Source organism: Grampus griseus (genome assembly GCF_964374135.1).
Source record: "Grampus griseus genome assembly, chromosome: 1".
NCBI lineage: Eukaryota > Metazoa > Chordata > Mammalia > Artiodactyla > Delphinidae > Grampus > Grampus griseus.
Window position 1 is genome coordinate 35,667,501 of NC_139017.1, and position 27,714 is coordinate 35,695,214.

The 27,714-nt window shown below is 42.8% G+C and overlaps 1 protein-coding gene and 1 long non-coding RNA gene across 3 annotated transcripts in view; both read right to left on the bottom strand.

Moving 5' to 3' along the window:
* Positions 1–2,650: 2,650 nt before the first annotated feature.
* On the bottom strand, positions 2,651–7,699 carry LOC309822963. 2 transcript variants are annotated; one of them, XR_014296790.1, is made up of 5 exons: positions 5,064–7,699; positions 4,474–4,561; positions 4,015–4,104; positions 3,457–3,657; positions 2,651–2,789 (listed from the first exon to the last, which is right to left on the bottom strand). It is a non-coding gene; the product is annotated as an uncharacterized lncRNA (long non-coding RNA). The 2 variants fall into 2 exon arrangements; XR_014296791.1 differs by lacking the exon at positions 4,474–4,561 and having other exon boundaries at positions 5,064–7,696.
* Positions 7,700–14,122: 6,423 nt separating this feature from the next.
* COLGALT2 (collagen beta(1-O)galactosyltransferase 2) overlaps positions 14,123–27,714 on the bottom strand; it is a 134,040-nt gene continuing 120,448 nt past the window's right edge. Inside the window, exons 11-12 of the mRNA XM_082655052.1 lie at positions 17,159–17,365; positions 14,123–15,662 (exon numbers count right to left, since the gene is read on the bottom strand). Of these exons, the coding sequence (XP_082511178.1) occupies positions 15,386–15,662; positions 17,159–17,365 (484 nt within the window). The 3' untranslated portion in view covers positions 14,123–15,385. The remainder of the gene's footprint in view (positions 15,663–17,158; positions 17,366–27,714) is intronic.

Here is a 27,714-nt window from a genome sequence, read left to right on the forward strand (position 1 = left end):
GCACAAAAGGAGGATGACTCATGTGGACTCTGATCTGTCTCGGAATGCCACTACTTCATTGTTTTTTTCTGATTGCCTTTTGCATGTGAAACTACATGTCTGCAGTCTTTTGCCATCTGGATCGCAGTACCTCTATATTACGTGCAATTTGTTCCTCAGGTGTAGAAATTCCTACTGCGATTGACTATAACTGATGATTTTGAGCCTGTGAACGACTTCTGAACAGCGATTGCTCTGTGATTAGCCCCTCGGAAGGTGTTCACTGCTGAGAGCAGTGTCCTGTTTTACTTATTAACTTTTATAGCCTTCCTGTGCCTAGTCATGGGGAAAGAAATGGGGCTCCGTATATTATCCAACTCGTTTCTAAAGAGGTACATTCTTCCAGATGGAATCAATAACTTTTTTTTTTTTTTCAGGTTTCCACACTTGGTATCACAGTATCACTGTTAAGTGACACTTTTGTCTCCAGTACCACCATCATCCTCTCCCTTCCAAATCTGAGCTGTGGCTGGGGTTTGAACTACAAAGCCATACGTGGGATGTTGACACGTTTAAGAAGCACTTTCAGAATGTTGTCCTTTTTAAGAAGAAAATTCTCAAAATAACAGGTTTTTATTCCAAAAATAAAGAATGAACCCAGATATGAAGTGCAGATTGTAACGTGGAGCTTTTTTTTTTCTCCTATCCTGTAAGACAGCTCCCAAAGGTTATGTGTGATCTATGTTACATAAATAGCCATATGAAATCCGCAAGAAACACCAGGGAAAGGCTAGAGATTTGTGGCGGTGGACCCAAGAACGAGAATGAGCCAGGAAGGCCTCAGATTTCCTTTAGGTCTTTCTAGATCAGACCGCATTGTAAAGACCGACTGGTTTCAACTAGTTGAAAAGCACTTTTTGTTCTGTGTTTGCGAGGCTGGTTCGATTTGTGCTTCTGTGCGTGGAGGAGGGATGGCCAGGGTGCTAGACGTCATGGGGACTGAAGGAAACATAGCCTCAGCCTGAATTTCTTGGTTGGAAGGTCAAAAAGAAAATGTAGAACTGTTGGCCTGGTTTAGGGCGCGGCTACCAAGACATACGTGTTGTGCCCACGTGCTCGCCTTGTGTATTTATACTGTACATGTAGAGTCTAGATTTCTATACTGCAATGTAAAATATATATATATTTTTTTCCTTTTTTAAAAAAGACAATGGAAGTTACAAGTAGATAAAACATAGCCTCATTTATTTAATGCCACTTTAAATGTCTTAAATTTGTTTCCTGGTGGACAGCCGGGTTAATACTTTTAGCTGCTCGCATATGCTTGTCTTTCTGCATCTCCATCATCTGTTTACCTTTCGGTCAAATTAATAAACTGGCTTGGGACTTGGTTGGCATGTGCGGCCAGACCCAAAGGGATTGTATCTGGAGTATTAATCTGGTGGATCTGGGTTCCAGGTATGTCAAGGAGCATTTTGGAAGCCCATGCTGGTTCAGTTGGAGGGAGCAGAGGGAAAGCCAGTGGCACAGTTAGGAGGGACCCTCTCCACTGGTAAGTGTCATGCGCATTTAGGGGAAAGAATGACGTCTTAGGAGACTGCCATCAGATGTGATGCCTTGCTGGACAGCATTCTTAGGAGTAGTTTGGCTGGGGACACCTTGTATAAAATCAAACTTAGAGTTGGGATCCAAGGCAGTACTTTGCCTTCTTTTTGACAGCCTTTCCTGAGTCTCCAATTGCTACCATCTGCACAATTCTTGAAACCGTCCACGGTGCTCCGGAAGCCGGGAGGGCCTCTGTGGAAGGAAGGAAACAAGGTCTTCCCAAAAGGCAGCTTCATTCAACAGATGCATGTTGTCATTCCGTCACATTGTTTCCAAAAAAAAAAAGGGATTCCTAAATGGATCCAAATTATCAATTTTTCTGGGTCCTTGTGGGATAGTGGAGAAAGCCAAGTAGGTGTTTTAATAATCGATAATATGGGCAGGAAAAAAAGGGATTTCTATGTCTGGCACTAGGTGACTATGTTTTCAAGATCATTTGGGAAAATGGGTTCCCTTGTTTTGCCTCCCTGTAGAAGCAGCTTGGTGAGATTTTGCCTGAAGGAATAATGTCTTAAAATTTCCTTCTTTGGAGCCTTTTCAAATTTGCCACGCAGCACAGGACCATTAGAGGCATACAGTATTTATTTTTAGTGGTATCGAGAAGTTGCCCCGACGTCAACCCTCTTTTTCTACAGGGCTGCCGCAACGGCACCAGTTACAACCTGTATCCACAGTTCCACTATGAAAAGTTATTTCTGTCCTGTTTTGAGTTACCATTTCCCCTAGGATCTCTGTTAAAATGAAATAATTCTGGAAGGGATTATTAGGCTAGCCTAGGCTAAAGTAACAAACCATGAAATCTCAGTAACTTAAGATATGACACGTTGAAAACTGAACTAGGTATTGCAAATCGGGCAGCTCTCCTTAGCGGCTCCAAGGGTCCAGGCAGCTTCCGTCTTGCAACTCCGCCATCTCAGATTTTTCTTTCAACTCCCAGTGATGGTAGAGAGAACTCACAACTCTTCCTGACTGCCTTAGACGAAAGGGACCACATCACTTCCATTCACAGTCCATTGGCCAGTCTATGGCCCCAATCTAAACGCAGGGGAGGTGGGGAAATGTAGGAGGGCACCTGGAGTAGACGAGCATTTCCGTCCCCGCAAAAAGGAGTTCTGTCTTCTCACTAGGGTGCATGGCTTTGTTCATCTTCCCACATTCTCCGAAAAGTGTTGGGAGGAGATGGCAGTGAGGACTTGAGATGGGGGCTGCACAGAGCAAAGGAAGGGTTGAAGAAAGAGAGGTGCTCAAAGGAGGAGAAAAAACAAGAGTAATTTAATTTTGTTTAGAATTAGCCTTATAGAATTTATTCCTAACATGCGGTCGCCACCAATTTACATGCTTCTCATGTGGTCCCTACTTTAAACTAGGAGCTACTTTACAGACGTAGTTGTATGTCAAATTTTAAAAAATCTAGGAAATTTAAAGTGTTTCCACATAAACTGTGAGATTCAAATAGAAGCCAAATTTAGTTCATTTAAGACTCTGAATTAGAAAACCACCACTTGGTGTGGTTTCTCAACATCTCTACCCAGAAAACTGTGTGGAGGCAATTCACTTATTTAACAGTTTGAGGTATTTAACATTTTCTTAAGGGTTGGAAGGAATCTTACAAAAATCACGTAGTCCTCGCCCTTGTATTACAGATCCCGGGGCTGAGGCCCAGAGCAGTTATGTCACTTGCCAAAGGTCAAGCGCAGGGCTCTGAATGACCAAACCCTGCTATGCGGGTGTCACAGTGGACTGGGCTTTCCTGACAGATGCTCCTCTACAGCCTGCTGGAGCTGGACAGGATGCCTGGGGTCTGTTGGCTCTATCCCCAGCCTTCCAACCATGTGAATTTCCAAAAGCTACATGTGAATTTCCACAGGCTACCTTGGTTAGATGTGCATCGGGTTGGTTCTGTCAAGTCTCCAAGGAGAGATCTGCTGCTGGTCGGAGAACTGCTGCCTGATATCCTGAGCATCATTTCATCTTGCAGATGGGGAGACGGGGCCGTAAGGACCAGGATGGCATTGCGAGTTAACGCCCACCTAGGATGCATGATGAACCCGTGGGGTGGGTGAAAAGCACCAACTGAATGAGGAGTTAAAGGAGCGAACACCAGTGATCAGTATCGAGTACTTCGTCACAGTTTCCTCAAAAGAAATCATTTTTATTCCTACGATTGTCTCAACTCAGAGCAACATTTTGTGCTGCAGTCACAATCTCCCACACAAAGGGTACCGGTAAGTCAAGTTGAAAAAAGAAGAAAAGTAAATGATTTAAACTGTTTCTAGATTGCTCCAGCCGTTTTTAAAAAAAGAAGATGGGCTGGCCAAAAAGTTCGTTCGGGCTTTTCATACCAGCTCCTGGAAAAATCCGAACGAACTTTTTGGCCAGCCCAATACCAGGGCACCAGTTTCAAAATGGGAGAAGCATTCTAAATAATACCTTGCCCCCAGATGTCTACTTCTGATGATCCTCGTTTATATAACATCTGACATCCAAGCCTCCAGCAAGCCAGCGAATTGGTCTAATCAGCTAAAAAAAAAAATTAATATGTGAGATTTCATAGATGAGAAGTAAACAGGGGATGGGGTTGCCGAGCTTCTTTATACATCAGGCTGTGTGTGTATGAGAGAGAGAGCGACAGAAACATTAGATGTTAGTGAGGAAACAAAAAATGAGGCAAACTCTCTCTCTAGAAGCTTTGCATGGTTGCAGTTTGGTGTGGGTGGGATCTGACTGCCTAGCTCTTGACTCCCAGCCCACCTACTATCTTAGGCAAGTCATTTAGCTATTGCTTCATCTAAAAAGTGGGGATTGAAAATAGTTCCTACTTCTGGAGGTTCATGTAGTATATTACATTACACAGCACATCTAAAGAAAGCACTTCCCTCTGGTGCTTACTTTAAGAGTTCACTGCTGTTATTCCCGGGAAGCTCGTGGCCTAAGGGGGCGGCGTGCTGTCTTCTTAGAAGCCCTCCAGCCTCCTTCCCTAATAAGCAATGACACAGGGCAGATGTGACACTCAGACATGGGACTTCAGATGCTTGAACAGCACCCTGGGAAAACTGAGCCTGCTGCTGCTTTGGGGAAAGATTGACTCACAGAGCTGGAGGGCAGCCAGGGCTCCTGCAGCTTGCTCCACAGACCCGCTCCAAAGAGGCTGGGGAGAGGGGAGTGTGGGCCCAGCGCAGCCCTGACCACAGTGCCTCCTGGCGGGGCTGAGGCTGCACAGGGACACACAATGGGCGGACTCGGAAGGAAGCCACTGGCCCGTGTGAAACGGCCCTGAGCTGGAGCATCCCCCTCCCAGAGCCTAAGGTGATTCCTGTCAGGGTCCCCACCTTTTTTGGATTCCTTCTGTGGTCAGGGGGGGACAGGTCTCTCACCAGAAGCTGAGCCCCCATTCCCCTGTTCTCCCAGACCTGTATCTTTCTTTCCCTGCAGAATGGGGCTCTCTGCTCTGACTCTCCCTCTGCCCAGGGATGACTCACATGCAGGACAGTGAATTGTTGCTGTTCCACAGGCACTGGGGGCCCTGGGCATCCCAATTATTCCTTTGCATGCTGTCCAGCTCACTGCCACCTCAGCCTCTCCCGTTGTTGCAGGTTTGCAAGGATAAAATAGTCATTTTAAGGGCTTGGGTTGCCACTTCAATTCCAAGCCTCTCCTACTATTTTTTTCCCTCTGGTTCCCTCCCTTTCCAGCCTGTGCACCAGGCTCACTTCTCCACTAATGAGCCTGAATCTGTTTTCTTATCCCTTTGGCCCTTGCACTTCTCTCCTGGACTTGAACCTCCGTGCTGTGCCCTGGAAGCTGCCTCTTTCCTCTCCCCTCTAATTCCCTAAGGTCTGCACCCCTCATCTGTCCCCTCCCTGCTCAGCTATGGGCACGGTTTCCTCCCTGTGGCCATTCTAAACAGTAATATCCCCTTCAAGTCTTCCCAATTCATGCTGGCATTTTACAGAGCAGTTAAAACCCTTCAGACCACACCATCAATACAAACATCTCAACTCCTGTCTGAGGGTCTTCCCCAAACTGCCAGTTCCCTTTGGGAGAGGACACTTTGTCACAAGTTATTTTCTAATCTTCTCTGAAGAACAGAGAGCAAGGGCTGTCCAGGACACTGAAAATCATGTTCCCTCATGAGCAAGAGCCCAGATGCCTACCCAGCCTCCCTTAGAACAGGAAGCACCCAGAGGAGCCTCCTCTGGACCATCAGGGGGTGGGGCACGAAGCTGGTGTTCAGACATAGAGATTTGGTCAAAGTGCCCACAGCAGAGGAAGCCAAGCTGAAGAAACTCCAGGGAGGGGCAGAAAAAATAAACTCAGTAAATTAAAGAGAAACCAGTGTTCAGAGGTGATCCTTCATTCTTTCCATCCCTTTTGAGGGCATACGGGAAGGCGGTTTGGGGCTGTGAGTGGCCTCCCTGGTGTGGCAGGAGGGACCCGAGCTAAGATCATCTCAATATCAGTACACCTACGGGTGGAGGCTAAGACACAGGCCATCTTAGGCAAATCTATAGACCAGAAAGGAAGCCACTTTCCAGCCCAACAACAAATTTTAATGGAGCCATTCCACCACTTGCCTGGAACCCATTCAGTATTTAATAATTCTTCCTGAAAGCACACCTAAACTCTTCATGCTGCAATTCAAGCCATTTCCTCATTCCGTTTGCATAAGAAGAGAAGGCACCATTTTCTCCTCCCACCAGGAAGCCTGCACAAGCCTCTAAACCAGCCTCACCCACCAGGGGGCAGACACCAGAAGCAAGAAATATACAGTCCCACAGCCTGCGGCGCTAAGTCTACAAATACCCTACCCTGGGACCAGCTGGTGCCCAGACACTGGGTGATGAGAGGGAAGTGGACTGCTGGGACACATAGGACATCCTACAGCAGAGGCCACTTCTCCAAGGTCAAGAAATGTAACTAACCTTCCACATATATAAAAATACAAATAGAAGTTTAGACAAAATGAGATGGCAGAGGAATAAGTTCCAGATGAAGGAACAAGATAAAACCCCAGAAGGATAACTAAGTGATGTGGAGATAGGCTATCTACCTGAGAAAGCATTCAGAGTAATGATTGTAAAGATGACCCAAGAACTCAGGAAAAGAATGGATGCACACAGAGCACAGAAGTTACAAGATGTTTTTAACAAAGAGTTAGAAAAAATAAAGACCAACCGAACAGAGTTGAAGAATACAATAACTGAAATGAAAAACACAAGAAGGAATCAATAGCAGAATAACTGAGGCAGAAGAACAGATAAGTGAGCTGGAAGACAGAGTGGTGGAAATCACTGTCACGGGATAAAATAAAGAAAAAAGAATAAAAAGAAAAAAGCACAGTCTGAGAGACCTCTGGGACAATATCAAACGCACCAACATTCACATTATAGGGGTCCCAGAAGAAGAATAAGAGAAAGAGCCTGAGAAGATATGTGAAAAGATAATAGCTGAAAACTTCCCTAACATGGAAAAGGAAACAATCACCAAAGTCCAGGAAGCACAGAGAGTCCCATACAGGATCAATACAAGGAGGAACACACCAGGACACACAGTAATCAAATTGACAAAAATTAAAAATAAAGAGAACATATTAAAATCAACTAAGGGAAAAACAACAAATAATATACAAGAGAATCCTCATAAGGTTATCAGCTTATTTTTTAGAAGAAACTCTGCAGGCCAGAAGGGAGTGGCATGATATATTCAAAGTGATGAAAGGGAAAAACCTACAACCAAGAATACTCTACCCAGAAAGGCTCCCATTCAGATTTGATGGAGAAATCAAAAGCTTTACAGACAAGCAAAAGCTAAAAGAATTCAGCACCACCAAACCAGCTTTACAACAAATGCTAAAGGAACTTCTTTAGGTGGAAAAGAAAAGGCCACAACTAGGTACAAGAAAATTACAAGATGGGAAAGCTCACTGGTAAAGGCAAACATACAGTAAATGTAGGAAGTCATCCACACACAAATATGATTATCTAAACCAATAATTGTGAGAGGATGAGAGTACAAATGCAGAATCTTGAAATGCATTTGAGATGAAAAGACCAGCAACTTAAAACAATCATATATATACACAAATATCAAAACATACATGTATCAAAACCTCATGGTAATGGTAAACCAAAAATGTATTAATAGATATACACACAAATAAGTAAACAGAATCCAAACACAACACTAAAGATAGTCATCAAAATACAAGAGAGAACAAAAGAGGAAGGGAAGAAAAAAGACCTGCAAAAACAAATCCAAAACAATTAATAAAATGGCAATAAGAACATACATATAGATATGTACATGGATTAAATACTCCAACCAAAAGACAGATAGGCTGAATGGATACAAAAATAAGACCTGTATATATGCTGTCTACAAGAGACCCACTTCAGATCTAGAGACACATACAGACTGAAAGTGAGGGGATGGAAAAAGGTATTCCATGCAACTGGAAATCAAAAGAAAGCTGGAGTAGCAGTACTCATATCAGACAAAATAGACTTTAAATTAAGACTGTTACAAGAGACAAAGAAGGACACTACATAATGATCCAGGAATCAATCCAAGAAGAAAATATGACAATTGTAAATATATATGCACCCAACATAGGAGCAACTCAATATATATAAGGCAAATGCGAACAGCCATAAAAGGCAAAATCAACAGTAACACAATAATAGTGGGAGACTTTAACACCCCACTTACATCAATGGACAGAACATCCAGACAGAAAACTCAGTAAGGAAACACAGGCCTTAAGTGACACATTAGACTGGATAGACTTAATTGATATTTATAGAGCATTCCATCCCAAAGTAGCAGAATACACATTCTTTTCAAGTGCACATGGAACATTCTCCAGAATACATCTCATGCTGGGTCACAAAGCAAGCTTCAGTAAACTTAAGAAAATTGAAATTGTATCAAGCATCTTTTCCAACCACAATGTTATAAGATTAGAAATCAACTACAAGAAAAAAACTGCAAACCGCCCCCCCACACACACAAACACCTGGAGGCTAACCAACCTGCTACTAAACAACCAAAACAATATGCTACTAAACAACTAATGGGTCACTAAAGAAGTCAAAGAGGAAATAAAAAAAAATACCTAGAGACAAATAAAAATGAAAACATAATGATCCAAAACCAATGGGACACAGCAAAAGCAGTTCTAAGAGGGAAGTTTATAGCTATACAAACTTACCTCAGGAAACAAGAAAAACCTCAAATAAACAACCTAAACTTACACCTAAAGCAACTAGAGAAAGAAGAACAAACAAATCCCAAAGTTAGAAGAAAAGAAATCATAAAGCTCAGAGCAGACATAAATAAAATAGAGACTAAAAAACAATAGAAAAAAATCAATGCAACTAAAAGCTGATTCTTTTTTTTTTTTTTTTTTTTTGTGATACATGGGCCTCTCACCGTTGTGGCCTCTCCCGTTGCAGAGCACAGGCTCCAGACGCACAGGCTCAGCGGCCATGGCTCACGGGCGCAGCCGCTCCGCGGCATGTGGGATCTTCCTGGACCGGGGCACGAACCCATGTCCCCTGCATCGGCAGGCGGACTCTCAACCACTGCACCACCAGGGAAGCCCTAAAAGCTGATTCTTTGAAAAGATAAACAAAATTGATAAACCTTTAGCCAGACTCATCAAGAAAAAGGAGAGGGCTCCAAATCAATAAAATTAGAAATGAAAAAGAAGTTACAACTGACACCACAGAAATACAAAGGTTCATGAGAAACTACTACTATCAACTATATGCCAATAAAATAGACAACCTTGAAAAATGGACAAATTCTTAAAAAGGTACAATCTCCCAAGACTTAGCCAGGAAGAAATAGAATATATGAACAGACCAATCACAAGTGCTGAAATTGAAACTGATTTAAAAACTCCCAACAAACAAAAGTCCAGGACCAGATGGCTTCACAGGGAAATTCTATCAAACATTTAGAGAAGAGTTAATACCTATCCTTCTGAAACTATTTCAAAAAATTGCAGAGGAAGGAACATTTCCAAACTCAATGAGGCCACTATCACTCTGATACCAAAACCAGACAAGGATACTACAAAAAAAGAAAAATTACAAGCCAATTATCACTGATGAACATAGACACAAAAATCCTCAACAAAATATTAGCAAACAGAATCCAAAAAGACATTAAAAGGATCACATACAATGATCTAGTGGGATTTATCCCAGGAATGCAAGGATTTTTCAATATCTGCAAATCAATCAGTGTGATACCCCACATTAACGAATTGAAGAATAAAAACCATATGATCATCTCAATAGATGCAGAAAAAGCTTGATAAAATTCCACATCCATTTACAATAAAAACTCGCCAGAAAGTGGGCACAGAGGGAACCTACCTCAACATAATATAGGCCATATATGACAAACCCACAGCTAACATCATACGTAATGCTAAAAGCTGAAAAGATTTCCTCTAAAATCAGGAACAATCAAAAACAAATGGGACCTAATTAGACTTAAAATCTTTTGCACAGCAAAGGAAACCATAAACAAAAAGACAGCCTACAGAATGGGAGAAAATATTTGCAAATGATGCTACTGACAAGGGATTAATCTCCAAAATATATAAACAGTTCATACAGCTCAATATCAAAAAAACAAACCACCCAATCAAAAAATGGGCAGAAGATCTACATAGACATTTCTCAAAAAAATACATACAGATGACCAAAAGCACATGAAAAGATGCTCAACATCACTAATTATTAGAGAAATGAAAATCAAAACTATAATGAGGTACCACCTCACACTGTTCAGAATGACCATCATCAAAAAGTCTACAAATAATAAATGCTAGAGAGGGTATGGAGAAAAAGAATCCTCCTACATTGTTGCTGGGAATATAAATTGGTACAGCCACTATGGAGAAGAGTATGGAGGTTCCTTAAAAATCTAAAAATAGAGCTACCATGTGATTCAGCATTCCCACTCCTGGGCATATACCTGGAGAAAACCATAATTGGAAAAGATACATGCACCCCAGTGTTCATAGCAGCAGTATTTATAATGGCCAGGACATGGAGGCAACCTAAGTGTCCATCAACAGATGAATGGATAAAGAAGATGTGGCACATATACACATATATAATGTGTATATATATGATATACACATATATTACACAATGGGATATTACTCTGTCATTAAAAAGAATGAAATAATGCCATCTGCAGTAACACAGATGGACCTAGAGATTATCATACTAAGTAATCCAGACAGAAAGACAAATATCATATGATAGCGCTTATATGTGGAATCAAAAAAAAATGATACAAATGAACTTATTTACAAAACAAATAGACTCACAGACATAGAAAACAAACTTACAGTTACCAAAAGGAGAGGCGGGGATAAATTAGGAGTTTGGGATTAACATATACATACTACTCTATATAAAATAGACGACCGAAAAGGACCTACTGTATAGCACAGGGAACTATACTCAATATCTTATAATAACCGATAATGGAAGAGAAGGTAAAAAAAGTATATATTCACATACATATACACATATATAATTGAATCACTTCACTGTACATTGAAACTAACATAACATTGTAAATCAACTATATTTCAACTAAAAAAATTTTTTTAATTAAAAATTAAAGAGAAGGCACCATGTTCTATGTAATCTGTTAACACAATGTACTAAAACCTATCATTTCTCTCTTTTCCAAGCAGGCAAAAACAAAACCAAAAACAACATACTGGCCACCACTGGCCAGACTCTTCACCCTTGTCTCAGCCACCCTGCTCGATTTAGGGAATGCCATCAGCCCACTCACAGGGAGTCCCCTCCCATGTCACTGCTCTCTCCTCCTGGCTCCCCTCCCACTGACACATTTAATCAGGAAGTCTCCAGGGAAGGAAGGTTCTCTCTGAGATAACAAATATCCCCACAAAACATAAAATGTGGGTGAAATGATTATTTCCAAGGCTGCCTGTGCTGAGGTTTCTGAACAGACCATCCATGACATGCTATTTTATCAAATGACCAGCCTCACTTTAACTCTCACTTTGTCATTAGTTAAATCCTCACTGAATTAATTTCTTGTCAGTCATAAAGATCACTTACTTGGAAAGAATGTCTTGAAAGCACATTGTAGAAGCCTCTTGGGAAAACTCATCTTTATCTTAGTTACTAATTAGATGGATTTGTTCCAACTGTAAGTGAAAATATTCCCATGTGTGCAGCTGAATGGGAATTTTGTTTCCGACACCAGCATTTTACCGGAAATCTCTGCATTGTCTGTCAGGAGAGCAACCAAACTTAGAATTCCCCCCAGAAACAACGGCCTCTGCATTCGTGAGAATAGTCTGGAGCAGGAGGGTAGCTGCCTTGCCATCATGATCGGGTCTCAAGACTGTTTCCTGTCAATAACTCCAACACACAGCTGACTCTTCGGTCCTACCCAGCTCCCCATCACTCCCTAGTAGGCCCTTCCACAGCCCCAAACCCAACACAACTGTCACATTCCCAGCAAAGCTGCCCCCAATGGCCCCCTCCTCAGCAGAACCAGGTCCCCTGGGTCCTATGGCCCCTTTTGTTCCAGCCTCTGAAAGAAAGCCATCCTGCTTACATGGCTTCTCCCTTGGACCACAGACGCCACAGCAGTAGGGACCTTTTCTAGACCTCTGAGCAACTCAGTGCCCAGCACAGGGCCTGAAACAAGGGAGCGCTCACACCTGGTTTTTGAGGTTTTGGGGGAGCCTGAGCTGAAATACAGGGGGTCATTGAGGCCAACATGGGTTCTCCTTTTTTTGCCCCAAGATAAATCTCTTAGGCCTGGGACAAGCATTTCAGTATCTTTTGATGAATGGATAGATAGGCTGACCAATAGCACAGAAATGCAAAATGAATCCTCCGTCAATCACCCTCCCACTGGAGGCCTGGAATCCTTTTTGGCTTACCCACCTCTCCAGCAGTCTAAAACATGTCCCACTGGACAGGAAGGCTGGTGACCACCCTCTGTTCTTTGCCACAGGGATTGCACAGCAGTGATGATTACCTTTGGCCTCTGACATCCTTGGCCGGTGCAGACCTGGAAATTCTAGCAGTGTTGGCTGTTGACCAGCGTTGGAGGAACCAATGAACAATCATAGAGTTGCACGTTTTTTAATTTTTCACCAAGTGCTCTAGAAGGCAAGTAGTTTATCACTTCCCCACCCTGAAATGACAGAGCATGACAGACAGTGTAGGATGCTGGGATGCTGGCTCTTGTTTTCCAGAGTTCCTGGAGCAGGCCCCAGTGAACAAAGCAAGGCCCGTGCAGTGTGTCGTCTGCATATTGTACACACTCAGTCTACACTTAGCAGCACCAGCACTGCTGAAGTCAGGGCCGGCCATCCAGAAGATTACACCTTGGATCTCAAGATCCAGAGAGGGTTTAACTTCCAGAGGCAGACAGCAGGTGCCATGACGGAGGCAAAGTCCTCTGACACCGCAAGGTCTAATGTCTTGACTTAAGGCTAGACGGGAGGCAGGAAAGAATAATGAGGTCAAGGAATCCCTGGATTGCTGAAGAGATGACCTTCTAAAGAAAAGCTGCGTCTGCAGCTCACAATGTTCACAATGAAAGAACACTGCTTGGGATTCTAGACCTGAGTGGAGAAAAGCAACGGCTGGGCTAACAGAGCCAGAATTTTATTCACAGTAAAACAGTCCTAATCTAAAATTCTAGAATTTATGAACAATGTCTTTTAAGAATGAGAATTCAAAAAAAAAAAAAAAAAAGAATGGGAATTCATAAACCCACCAGACCAGCTGACAGGGAAAAAGAAAAAAAAAAACCCACCAATGTTCTCTATGAAACATAACCACACAAAAATTAATTAAATCTTCCTCTACTCTCAATACCTCAGCCTCCGCCCACCCCTTTAAAAAAAAAAACAAAACATGAAATTCACGCACATCTGCACACACTCAAATACGCAAAGGAAGTACAGCATACCCAAGGAAACCTTAGGAATCGCCTAAGGGTTTTTCACTAGCTCCCCAGATGCTCTGTTTTTCTAGACAAAGAGTCAAGCTCTGATAGCTATGTCTAAGCAGTAAAAATCAGGCAGCTGAGATCCCTTCCCTCAGTCTCCTGGCTTATTGGTCAGTGCAGAAGAACCAACCATAAGTCAAGAGGGAAGGCCAAGGTTGGTGTTCTGTGGAAGGAAGCTGCCGGCTTGTCCTGCAGCCTGGCGCCCTCATGGGGAGCAGGAAGCTTGGTGCACCCAGCAAGGCCACCAACGGGTTCTGCTCCAAAGCATGAAGCTCAGAGTCAACACCCAGGACACGGAGAGAGGAGCGTGTGTGGACAGGATGCTTGGGGAGGGGGTTTCTGGAGACCAAGTTTTACTGCTTGCAGGCATGAGAACAGAAACCTAAAACAAACCATCATGAGATATCCAAGGATCACAGATTGTGGAGCTGAAACAGATGATGTAGTCCAACTCTGCATTTTACATAAAATCCATTTATGAAGAAAGCAGAGAGGTGGTCTGCCCAGGATCCTGACTCCAAGGCTTCCCTGGTTGTTGGTCTAAATCAGTTGATCAGTCCATTGTTTCTAACCAAGGTCTCTCGCCTGAGGTGGAGAATCATTTGTTTCCAGAAGGTTAGAATCTCCCACTCAACAGGCCTCCTTGTAAGAGTCAGGCTGGGAAATGCAGAAGAACCAGATTCTGGAACCAACGTGTCTACACTCACCACTTCCCAGGGGGCAATAAAAGCCTAACACATGTTTCTCTGCCTTATCCTACAGACACCTCCCCCACATTTTGTAAAATAAATAATTCAAAATAGAATGAAAATCCCAGGCAAGGACAGTTTCTGGCCTAAAGATGTGCTCTGCCTCTTAACAGTGACTCATAAAACTCACACCTGCAACTCACTCCCAGGCTCAGGGTGGAGAGGACAGTCTGACGTGCTGGGGCAGCACATGAACCCCCGGGACAGCAATTACACACCAGTCCCAGCCCCTTATATATTAAATTTATCTTCATAAATAGAGCATCCCAACTCAAGCGACCATAATAAAGAAGGCCAAAGTTTGAGTGCTTTCCTCAAATATCTACACAAACCCTCAAATATCTATGAAACTATATGCTCATGGCAAAATGGACACCTCTTCATGGGAGCTTCAATTGTCATGATAGTCAAATGCCAAGTTACACACAGACCCAAATACCCATCCCTGTTGGATTACGGGGACTAAGATGAAAAAGTCACTTTGCAATAAGGCTCACGGCAAATGCCTTTAAAGAAAAAGCCCAATTAATTTGATTTTAAATGATCTGATTCCCCCTCCCCCACACCCCGAACTTGAAACATACTCAAGTTTTCAAGGTCACATCTATGACATAAAATGGGCCCACTAGACCAATAGATGTGGTCCAGTTGACTTGGCTGCCAGGCCTACCCATTTATTGACGTGATAGTGTGATGATCACCTTTCCCTTGTACAAATCTCTGAGCCATGCTGTTCAACCTCAGTGTGAGAACCAGTATCATATGGGTAATGAACTGAGGGACAAGGTGTCTGGATTGAAGTTCATCTTAATGGTTTCCATAAAGCCTATTTTCTAGCCATCTAGGAAATTTGGGTTTAGTTTCCCTATTCTCTTCCCCTGTCAAAAACATACTAATTTTGATCAATCACATTAGACCACTTTGGTTAGATGATCGTGACCATGAAAAGAAACTGGAACAAACATATCAACAGCCCATTAGGAAAACCAAAGGGCAGTAACCCCCCCATGGAGCCCTCATAACTCATCTCTTGAAGGCACAGTGTCCAGGGAGGTTGGCGGTGGCAGGGCCTCTGTGTTCTTGGCATTGCGGTAGATGTGACCTTGCTTCCTGGACTTCCAGGCATGTGTCCTGTCCCAGTCAGTGGCCACTGTCTCATTGTCCCAGATGGTTGAGGTCTCCGTGTCACTCAGATACCCTGGCTGGCCTGTGTAGTGTGTTGGGTAGATGAGCAAGGGTTCTGCAGAGAAGGCTTTCAAGTCCCTGGATTCGTAATGCTCCATGTACTCAGCACTGAAAACAAGAGGTGTACAGGTGGGTGAGGGAGCAGGACACTTACAGAACAGGGGAAAAGAGCCCCACTTGTTATCTCTTAAATTCTCATAGATTCATTTGATTATTTTTCAAGTTGTGTCCTGTGTGGAAAATTTTAGTCTACGAACACAATACAGTTTTCTTTAAAAGCTTTCAGATGGTCTAAACAAATGCACAAAGAAAAAGGTCAGGATGTTTCTGTTGTATTTGGATAGACTAGTTTAAAAATGAATTTCAGGTCTTATTCTAAAAATTAAGGATTAAGCTCTGTTGGACCATAATAATAAATAAATGTGATCACTTTGTATAAAAATGCTCTGTTCCCGGATTAATAAATTAGACGGCTGGGAGCTGGATGGCAATGAAGGGTTGAGTGATGTGGTGTAGGCTTGGAGGCACACCAGCGTGGCTTTGCATTCCAGCGACAAGTGAGTGTAAAGTGGAGGGATGACTTGCCCTCCCTCCCAGGGCTCCTGTGCAGATTACATGAGGTGACATCTGCTTGGCTGCTAGGTCTCAATTTCCTTTCTGTTGAGGGGATGATGATTGACCTCCATGTTTATGTTGGGAAGCAGAGATAAAAATCAGTCTCCGACATGTTGTCCATCTTTACTGAAGACAGGAGACAAAATGAGCAAGATGCAGGACAAGAACACTCAACTGCTAACATGAAGACCATCTAGGGAGGAATCACCCAGCAACTGAGAGAAGAAGCCAAGGTTAGAACCTGGTCTTCTGCTCCAGTAATGAATTTAAGGAAGCACTGATCAAGCAGCTATTATGTATAGAGTTTGGACTAGGCTCTAAGGACACAGAGATAAAGGATGGTTCCTGCCTCAGGGGCTCATAGGTTATTGGGGAGACTGACACATAAACCCATAATTTACCATGCCCTTGATAAGCACTAGGTCAGAGTGAACTCCCAGGCTACAGGAACTCTAGCATCACACTGCCTTCTTCTATGGACACCTTGCTCAGAGGCCACCTCCACTCTCTCTGAGCCTCTAACACATCTCTGTGATTGCAGGTATCACAATATATCACAATGACTGTTCTAGAGTCTGGGTTCCCGACTAGCCTGTGAGCTACTGCCTGGCCAACAGTACACTCAATGAACTAAGAAATGAACAGAAAACTCTGAGGTGTTTAGGAAGATGACCTTCACCTTGAGGTGTATATGGGTTTATGGAAGTAAGAAAATCAGAGGTGAGAGGACTGAGCAGATTACGTCCAGTTAAACTACCCGCTGGGTATTAAAGAGGACTCCTATGCAAGACTCACCATTTCTGCCTCATCTTCCCCATCTGTAAAAGGGGATAATCACTCAAATCGGCCTCTCTGGGTCATGATTATGGACAGATCACTTAGGAAAGTAGTACCCCTTAAAATATATTAAGTATTACCCAGAAACCAAGTAGCATAATTCATGAATGGATTTTGCTCAAGGGATAGGCAGGCAGTTCAGGGTAACTCACACAGGATGCTTGTTGTACATGATTGGCAGAAACTCATCCACTGGTAGCATCTTCCCAAAAGGATTGGCTCCAACAAGCTTCTGTGCTCCTTCCAGAGAGATGACATAGCCCAGAGTCCAGTAAGAATAGTCAGCTTCGACCAGATTTACCACATTGGGCACAGCTTTCTCTGGCTCTTTTAGTTGCATCCTCTTCCTGCCAATATAACTAAAAGGAAATGGGTGGAGGAGAAAATTCCAATTTTAGTATTAGACATCCATAAGAATGGAGCACAGCTCTGCAGACTTTTGAAAGCTTGGACCAAGTGTGTCTTATTTAAATGTATCACACAACAAGGCACATCACATCAACCATGGCTGTCATCTCCCATCAATGGGGCCATTTCTGTGGCTCCACTTATCAACATCCCAACTATTCTTGCCTAGCAGACTGTTGAAGCGTGAAAGTTGAGATGTAGAGATTAAAAGATCTTTCAGACGTTCGAGACAAGATGGCAGAATAGAAGGACTTGAGCTCACCTCCTCTCACAAAATCACAACTAACTGCTGAACAACCACCAACAAAAAAGACTGGAACCTACCAAAAAACATATTCTACATCCAAAGATAAAGAAGAAGCCACAGCAAGATGGTAGGAGGGGCGCATCTGTGATACAATCAAATCCCATACCCACTGGGTGGGTGACCCACAAACTGGAAAATAATTATATTGCAGTTGTTCTCCCACAGGAGTGAGAGTTATGAGCCCCACATCAGGCTCCCTGTTCTGGGTGCTCTGACATTAGGAGGAAGAGCCCCCACAGCATTTGGCTTTGAAGGCCAGCAGGGCTTGATTACAGAAACTCCACAGGACTGGGAGAAACAGAACCTCCACTCTTGGAGGATGCACACAAGGTCTCATGCACAGTGGGACCTAGGGCGAAAGCAATGACTTCAGAGGAGCCTGAGGCAGAGCTACCTGATGGTCTTGGAGGGTCTCCTGAGTAGGCAGGAAAGAGGCTGTGGCTCACTGTGGTGACAAGGACACTGGTGGTGGAGGTACTGGGGAGTATTCATTGGTATGAGCTCTCCTGGAGGCTTCCATTTTGAGACCAAGAACTGGCCCCACACAAGAGCCTGTAGGCCTAAAGTCTTCCTGAGCCCACAGTTGCCTCCAAACACACCCCTTGACACAACCCTGCCCACCAGAGAGACAAGACCCAGCTCCACCCACCAGTGGGCAGGTACAGTCCCTGCCACCAGGAAGCCTGAACAAGCCTCTAGACCAGCCTTGCCCAACAGGGGGCAGACACCAGAAGCAAGAGGAACTATAATCCTGCAGCCTGTGGAAGACAGACTGCACAAAATGTTAGACAAAATGAGATGGCAGAGGAGTATGTTCCAGATGAAGGAACAAGATAAAACCCCAGAAGAGCAACAAAGTGAAGTGGAGATAGGCAATCTACCTGAAAAAGAATTCAGAGTAATGATAGTAAAGAGGATACAAAATCTCAGAAAAGGAATGGAGGCACAGACTGAGAAGATACAAGAAATATTTAACAAAGGACTGAAGATATAAAGAACAAAGTTGAACAATACAATAACTGAAATGAAAAATAGACTAGAAGCAATCAATAGCAGAATGAATGAGGCAGAAGAAAGGATAAGTGAGCTGGAAGACAGACTATTGGAAATCACTGCTGCGGAACAGAATAAAGAAAAAAGAATGAAAAGAAATGAGGACAGTTTAAGAGGCCTCTGGGACAACATTAAACTCATAAACATTCACATTATAGTGGTCCCAAATGGAGAAGAGAGAGAGAAAGGGCCTGAGAAAATATTTGAAAAGATAATAGCTGAAAGCTTCCTTAACATGGGAAAGGAAGCAGTCACCCAAGTCCAGGAAGTGCAGAGAGTACATAGAGGATAAACCCAAGGAGGAACATGCCAAGACACATAATAGTCAAATTGAGAAAAATTAAAAACAAAGATAAAATATTAAAAGCAATGAGGGAAAAGCAACAAATAACATACAGGGAATCCCCATAAGGTTATCACCTGATTTTTCAGGAGAAACTCTGCAGGCCATTAGTGGCATGATATACTTAAAGTAATGAAAGGGAAAAAGGTACAACCAAACATACTCTACCCAGCAAGGCTCTCATTCAGATTTGATGGACAAATTAAAAGCTTTACAGACAAGCAAAAGCTAAGAGAATTCACCAGCACCAAACCAGCTTTACAACAGATACTAAAGGAACTTCTCTAGGTGGAAAAGAAAAGGCCACAACTAGAAACAAGAAAAGTATGAATGGGAAAGCTCACCAGTAAAGGCAAACATACAATAAAGGTAGGAAATCATCCACACACAAATATGGTATTAAAACCAGCAATCATGAGAAGAAGAGAGTACAAATACAGGACATATGAAATGTACTTGAAATTAAGAGACCAGCAACTTAAAACAATCTTGTATATATATAGACTGCTATATCATTGTAACCACAAACAAAAAAAAATCTACAATAGATATACACACAAATAAGAAAAAGGGTGGGCCCGGGTAGCTCAGTGGGTAGAGTATCAGACTTTTAACCTGAGGATCCAGGGTTCATGGCCCTGTTCGGGCGGAAAATGAGCTTTGGGGACTTCCGGGAAGATGGCGGAAGAGTAAGACGCGGAGATGACCTTCCTCCCCACAGATACACCAGAAATACATCTACGCATGGAACAACTCCTACGGAGCACCTACTGAACGCTGGCAGAAGACCTCAGACCTCCCAAAAGGCAAGGAACCCCCCACGTACCAGGTTAGGGCAAAAGAAAAAAATAAACAGAGACAAAAGGATAGGGACGGGTCCTGCACCAGCGGGAGAGAGCTGTGAAGGAGGAAAAGTGTCCACACACTAGGAAGCCCCTTCGCGGGCGGAGACGTCGGGTGGCGGAGTGGGGGAGCTTCGGAGGCGGAGACTGCGGGTGGCAGAGTGGGGGAGCTTGGGAGACGCGGAGGAGAGCACAGCAACAGGGGTGTGGAGGGCAAAGCGCAGAGATTCCAGCGCAGAGGGTCGGTGCCGACCGGCACTCACCAACCGAGAGGCTTGTCTGCTCGCCCGCCGGGGCGGGCGGGGCTGGGAGCTGAGGCTCCAGCTTCTGTTGGAGCGCCGGGAGAGGACTGAGGTTGGCGGCGTGAACACAGCCTGCAGGGCGTTAGTGCACCGCAGCTACCCGGGAGGGAGTCCGGGCAAAATTCTGGACCTGCCGAAGAGGCAAGAGACTTTTTCTTCCCTCTTTGTTTCCTGGTGCACGAGGAGAGGGGATTAAGAACGCTGCTTAAGAGAGCTCCAGAGACGGGCGTGAGCCGCGGCTAAAAGTGCGGAGCCCAGAGACAGACATGAGACGCTAAGGCCGCTGCTGCCGCCACCAAGAAGCCTATGTGCGAACACAGGTCACTATCCACACCCCCTTCCGGAGAGCCTGTGCAGCCCGCCAATGCCAGGGTCCCGGGATCCAGGGACAACTCGCCTGGGAGAACGCACGGTGCGCCTCAGGCTAGCAACTCATGCCGGCCTCTGCCGCCGCAGGCCCGCCCCACACTCCGTGACCCTCCCTACCCCCACCCCGGCCTGAGTGAGCCAGAGCCTCCGAATCAGCGGCTCCTTTAACCCCATCCTGTCTGAGCAAAGAACAGACGCCCTCCGGCGACCTACACGCAGAGGCGGGGCCAAATCCAAAGCTGAGCCCCTGGGAGCTGTGAGAACAAAGAAGAGAAAGGGAAATCTCTTCCAGCAGCCTCAGAAGCAGCAGATTAAAGCTCCACGATCAACTTGATGTACCCTGCATCTGTGGAATACATGAAGAGAAAACGAATCATCCCAAATTAAGGAGCCCTGTGGATGAAAGGTTCTTGGTACTGCAGCCAGGAGTCAGTGCTGTGCCTCTGAGGTGGGAGAGCCAACTTCAGGACACTGGTCCACAAGAGGCCTCCCAGCTCCACATAATATCAAACAGTGAAAATCTCCCAGAGATCTCCATCTCAACGCCAGCACCCAGCTTCACTCAACGACCAGCAAGCTACAGTGCTGGACATCCTATGCCAAACAACTAGCAAGACAGGAACACAACCCCACCCATTAGCAGAGAGTCTGCCCAAAATCATAATAAGTCTACAGACACCCCAAAACACACCACCAGACATGGACCTGCCCACCAGAAAGACAAGATCCAGCCTCATCCACCAGAACACAGGCACTAGTACCCTCCACCAGGAAGCCTACACAACCCACTGAACCAACCTTAGCCACTGGGGACAGACACAAAAAACAACACGAACTACGAACCTTCAGCCTGCAAAAAGGAGACCCCAAACACAGTAAGATAAGCAAAATGAAAAGACAGAAAAACACACAGCAGATGAAGGAGCAAGATAAAAACCCACCAGACCTAACAAATGAAGAGGAAATAGGCAGTCTACCTGAAAAAGAATTCAGAATAATGATAGTAAAGATGATCCAAAATCTTGGAAATAGAATAGACAAAATGCAAGAATCAATTAACAAGGACCTAGAAGAACTAAAGATGAAACAAACAATGATGAACAACACAAAAAATGAAATGAAAAATACTCTAGATGGGATCAATAGCAGAATAACTGAGGCAGAAGAACGGATAAGTGACCTGGAAGATAAAATAGTGGAAATAACTACGGCAGAGCAGAATAAAGAAAAAAGAATGAAAAGAACTGAGACAGTCTCAGAGACCTCTGGGACATTAAACGCACCAACATTTGAATTATAGGGGTTCCAGAAGAAGAAGAGAAAAAGAAAGGGGCTGAGAAAATATTTGAAGAGATTATAGTTGAAAACTTCCCTAATATGGGAAAGGAAATAGTTAATCAAGTCCAGGAAGCACAGAGAGTCCCATACAGGATAAATCCAAGGAGAAATACACCAAGACACATATTAATCAAACTGTCAAAAATTAAATACAAAGAAAACATATTAAAAGCAGCAAGGGAAAAACAACAAATAACACACAAGGGAATCCCCATAAGGTTAACAGCTGATCTTTCAGCAGAAACTCTGCAAGCCAGAAGGGAGTGGCAGGACATATTGAAAGTGTTGAAGGAAAAACCTGCAACAAAGATTACTCTACCCAGCAAGGATCTCATTCAGATTTGATGGAGAAGTTAAAACCTTTACAGACAAGCAAAAGCTGAGAGAGTTCAGCACCACCAAACCAGCTCTACAACAACTGCTAAAGGAACTTCTCTAGGCAAGAAACACAAAAGAAGGAAAAGACCTACAATAACGAACCCAAAACAATTAAGAAAATGGGAATGGGAACACACATATCAATAATTACCTTAAATTTAAATGGACTAAATGCTCCCACCTAAAGACACAGATTGGCTGAATGGATACAAAAACAAGACGCATATGTTTGCTGTCTACAAGAGACCCACTTCAGACCTAGAGACACATACAGACTGAAAGTAAGGGGATAGAAAAAGTTATTTCATGCAAATGGAAACCAAAAGAAAGCTGGAGTAGCAGTTCTCATATCAGACAAAATAGACTTTAAAACAAAGACTATTAGAAGAGACAAAGAAGGACACTACCTAATGATCAAGGGATCGATCCAAGAAGAAGATATAACACTTGTAAATATTTATGCACCCAACATAGGAGCACCTCAATACATAAGGCAAATACTAACAGCCATAAAAGGGGAAATCGACAGTAACACATTCATAGTAGGGGACTTTAACACCCCACTCTCACCAATGGACAGATCATCCAAAATGAAAATAAATAAGGAAACACAAGCTTTAAATGATACATTAAACGAGATGTAGTTAATTGATATTTATAGGACATTCCATCCAAAAACAACAGAATACACATTTTTCTCAAGTGCTCATGGAACATTCTCCAGGATAGATCATATCTTGGGTCACAAATCAAGCCTTGGTAAATTTAAAAAAATTGAAATTGTATCAAGTATCTTTTCCGACCGCAACGCTATGAGACTAGATATCAATTACAGGAAAAGATCTGTAAAAAATACAAACACATGGAGGCTAAACAATACACTACTTAATAACGAAGTGATCACTGAAGAAATGAAAGAGGAAATCAAAAAATATCTAGAAACAAATGACAATGGAGACACGACGACTCAAAATCTATGGGATGCAGCAAAAGCAGTTCTAAGAGGGAAGTTTATAGCAATACAATCCTACCTTAAGAAACAGGAAACATCTTGAATAAACAACCTAACCTTGCACGTAAAGCAATTAGAGAAAGAAGAACAAAAAAACCCCAAAGTTAGCAGAAAGAAAGAAATCATAAAAATCAGATCAGAAATAAATGAAAAAGAAATGAAGGAAATGATAGCAAAGATCAATAAAACTAAAAGCTAGTTCTTTGAAAGGATAAACAAAATTGATAAACCATTAGCCAGACTCATCAAGAAAAAAAGGGAGAAGACTCAAATCAATAGAATTAGAAATGAAAAAGGAGAAGTAACAACTGACACTGCAGAAATACAAAAGATCATGAGAGATTACTACAAGCAACTCTATGGCAATGAAATGGACAACCTGGAAGAAATGGACAAATTCTTAGAAAGGCACAACCTGCCAAGACTGAATCAGGAAGAAATAGAAAATATGAACAGACCAATCACAAGCACTGAAATTGAGACTGTGATTAAAAATCTTCCAACAAGCAAAAGCCCAGGACCAGATGGCTTCACAGGTGAATTCTATCAAACATTTAGAGAAGAGCTATCACCTATCCTTCTCAAACTCTTCCAAAATATAGCAGAGGGAGGAACACTCCCCAACTCATTCTACGAGGCCACCATCACCCTGATACTAAAACCAGACAAGGATGTCACAAAGAAAGAAAACTACAGGCCAATATCACTGATGAACATAGATGCAAAAATCCTCAACAAAATACTAGCAAACAGAATCCAACAGCACATTAAACGGATCATACACCATGATCAAGTGGGGTTTATTCCAGGAATGCAAGGATTCTTCAATATACGCAAATCAATCAACGTGATACACCATATTAACAAATTGAAGGAGAAAAACCATATGATCATCTCAATAGATGCAGAGAAAGCTTTTGACAAAATTCAACACCCATTTATGATAAAAACCCTGCAGAAAGTAGGCATAGAGGGAACTTTCCTCAACATAATAAAGGCCATATATGACAAACCCACAGCCAACATCATCCTCAATGGTGAAAAACAAAGCATTTCCACTAAGATCAGGAACAAGACAAGGTTGCCCACTCTCACCACTCTTATTCAACATAGTTTTGGAAGTTTTAGCCACAGCAATCAGAGAAGAAAAGGAAATAAAAGGAATCCAATTCGGAAAAGAAGAAGTAAAGCTGTCACTCTTTGCAGATGACATGATATTATACATAGAGAATCCTAAAGATGCTACCAGAAAACTACTAGAGCTAATCAATGAATTTGGTAAAGTAGCAGGATACAAAATTAATGCACAGAAATCTCTGGCATTCCTATACACTAATGATGAAAAATCTGAAAGTGAAATCAGGAAAACACTCCCATTTACCATTGCAACAAAAAGAATAAAATATCTAGGAATAAACCTACCGAAGGAGACAAAATACTTGTATGCAGAAAACTATAAGACACTGATGAAAGAAATTAAAGATGATACAAATAGATGGAGAGATATACCATGTTCTTGGATTGGAAGAATCAACATTGTGAAAATGACTCTACTACCCAAAGCAATCTACAGATTCAATGCAATCCCTATCAAACTACCACTGGCATTTTTCACAGAACTAGAACAAAAAATTCACAATTTGTATGGAAACACAAAAGACCCCGAATGGCCAAAGCAATCTTGAGAACGAAAAACGGAGCTGGAGGAATCAGGCTTCCTGACTTCAGACTATACTACAAAGCTACAGTAATCAAGACAGTATGGTACTGGCACAAAAACAGAAATATAGATCAATGGAACAGGATAGAAAGCCCAGAGATAAACCCACGCACATATGGTCACCTTATCTTTGACATAGGAGGCAGGAATGTACAGTGGAGAAAGGACAGCCTATTCAATAAGTGGTGCTGGGAAAACTGGACAGCTACATGTAAAAGTATGAGATTAGATCACTCCCTAACACCATACACAAAAATAAGCTCAAAATGGATTAAAGACCTAAATGTAAGGCCAGAAACTATCAAACTCTTAGAGGAAAACATAGGCAGGACACTCTATGACATAAGTCACAGCAAGGTCCTTTTTGACCCACCTCCTAGAGAAATGGAAATAAAAACAAAAGTAAACAAATGGGACCTAATGAAACTTAAAAGCTTTTGCGCAGCAAAGGAAACCATAAAGAAGACCAAAAGACAACCCTCAGAATGGGAGAAAATATTTGCAAATGAAGCAACTGACAAAGGATTAATCTCCAAAACTTTTAAGCAGCTCATGCAGCTTAATAACAAAAAAAAAAAAACAACCCAATCCAAAAATGGGCAGAAGACCTAAATAGACATTTCTCCAAAGAAGATATACAGAGTGCCAACAAACACATGAAAGAATGCTCAACATCACTAATCATTAGAGAAATGCAAATCAAAACTACAATGAGATATCATCTCACACCAGTCAGAATGGCCATCATCAAAAAATCTAGAAACAATAAATGCTGGAGAGGGTGTGGAGAAAAGGGAACCCTCTTACACTGTTGGTGGGAATGTAAATTGATACAGCCACTGTGGAGAACAGTATGGAGGTTCCTTAAAAAACTACAAATAGAACTACCATATGACCCAGCAATCCCACTACTGGGCATATACGCTGAGAAAACCATAATTCAAAAGAGTCATGTACCAAAATGTTCATTGCAGCTCTATTTACAATAGCCCAGAGATGGAAACAATCTAAGTGTCCAACATCGGATGAATGGATAAAGAAGATGTGGCACATATATACAATGGAATATTACTCAGCCATAAAAAGAAACGAAATTGAGCTATTTGTAATGAGGTGGATAGACCTAGAGTCTGTCATACAGAGTGAAGTAAGTCAGAAAGAGAGAGACAAATACCGTATGCTAACACATATATATGGAATTTAAGAAAAAAAATGTCATGAAAAACCTAGGGGTGAAACAGGAATAAAGACACAGACTTACTAGAGAATGGACTTGAGGCTATGGAGAGGGGAAAGGTAAACAGTGACAAAGCGAGAGAGAGGCATGGACCTATATACACTACCAAACGTAAGGTAGATAGCTAGTGGGAAGCAGCCGCATAGCACAGGGAGATCAGCTCGGTGCTCTGTGACCGCCTGGAGGGGTGGGATAGGGAGGGTGGGAGGGAGGGAGACGCAAGCGGGAAGAGATATGGGAACATATGTATATATATAACTGATTCATTTAGTTGTGAAGCTGAAACTAACACACCATTGTAAAGCAATTATACTCCAATAAAGATGTTAAAATGAAAAAAAAAACTATCAAGAAGGAAAGGATCTGCTTGTAAAGCAGTGAGTTCTCCATCACTGGAGGTATTCAACACCAATGGAACACCCAGTTGGTAGGGATGCTGTGGTGATAACCTTGAGGATTTTCCATTCTGGTGAGCATTCTCATTGACCTTTCCAGTGTCTGAAACCTCACCATTACAGATACCCCTGGACATTAAAGTCCTGTCTAATAAATGTCATTTAAAGTCATTGATATTCCACATAGTAGAGAAAAGTTTGCAGTGCTCTGTGCACGGGTAGGGATAAGTAGGTAATGCTGGGAGATGGGGAGAAGAAGGTCTGGGGCCAGGTGTTGGCCCCCTTAAGGGCCAGCTCTCATGAGGCAGCCCAGCTGGGAGCAGGAGGAAGAGCACAGAGGCTGAGCACCTGAACCTGGGGCAGCAAGTGGGTAAGGGAAGGGACCTCAGGGCCATGGCTATCAGTGGCCTAGGATGCAAAATCTGCAGCTGCCTTCGCTCTAAACGGATGCCACCTGCCATTGGGTTTGAGGCTTCCCTCAGCTTCCCCTGCAGTTGCATCATCCCTGCCTGAGCCCCAGGCAAAAGCTGCAAACTGAAGCCAGCTTTGGAAATGTACACATGTAACCACATTCTCATCCTTTTGGAAAAAAAAAAAGAAAAAGGAATCCAAATAAAACACTAAAGATAGTCATCAAATCACAAGAGAACAAAAGAGGAAAGAACGAAGACCTACAAAAACAAATCCAAAACAATTAACAAACTGGCAACAAGAACATACATATAATTACCTTAAACGTACACGGATTAAATGCTCCAACCAAAAGACATAGATGGGCTGAATGGATACGAAAACAAGACCCATATATATGCTGTCTACAGGAGACCCACTTCAGACCTAGGGACACATACAGACTGAAAGTGAGGGGCTGGAAAAAGATATTCCATGCAAATGGAAATCAAGAGAGCTGGAGTAGCAATTCTCATATCAGAAAAAATAGACTTTAAAATAAAGACTATTACAAGAGACAAAGAAGGACACTACATAATGATCAAGGGATCAAT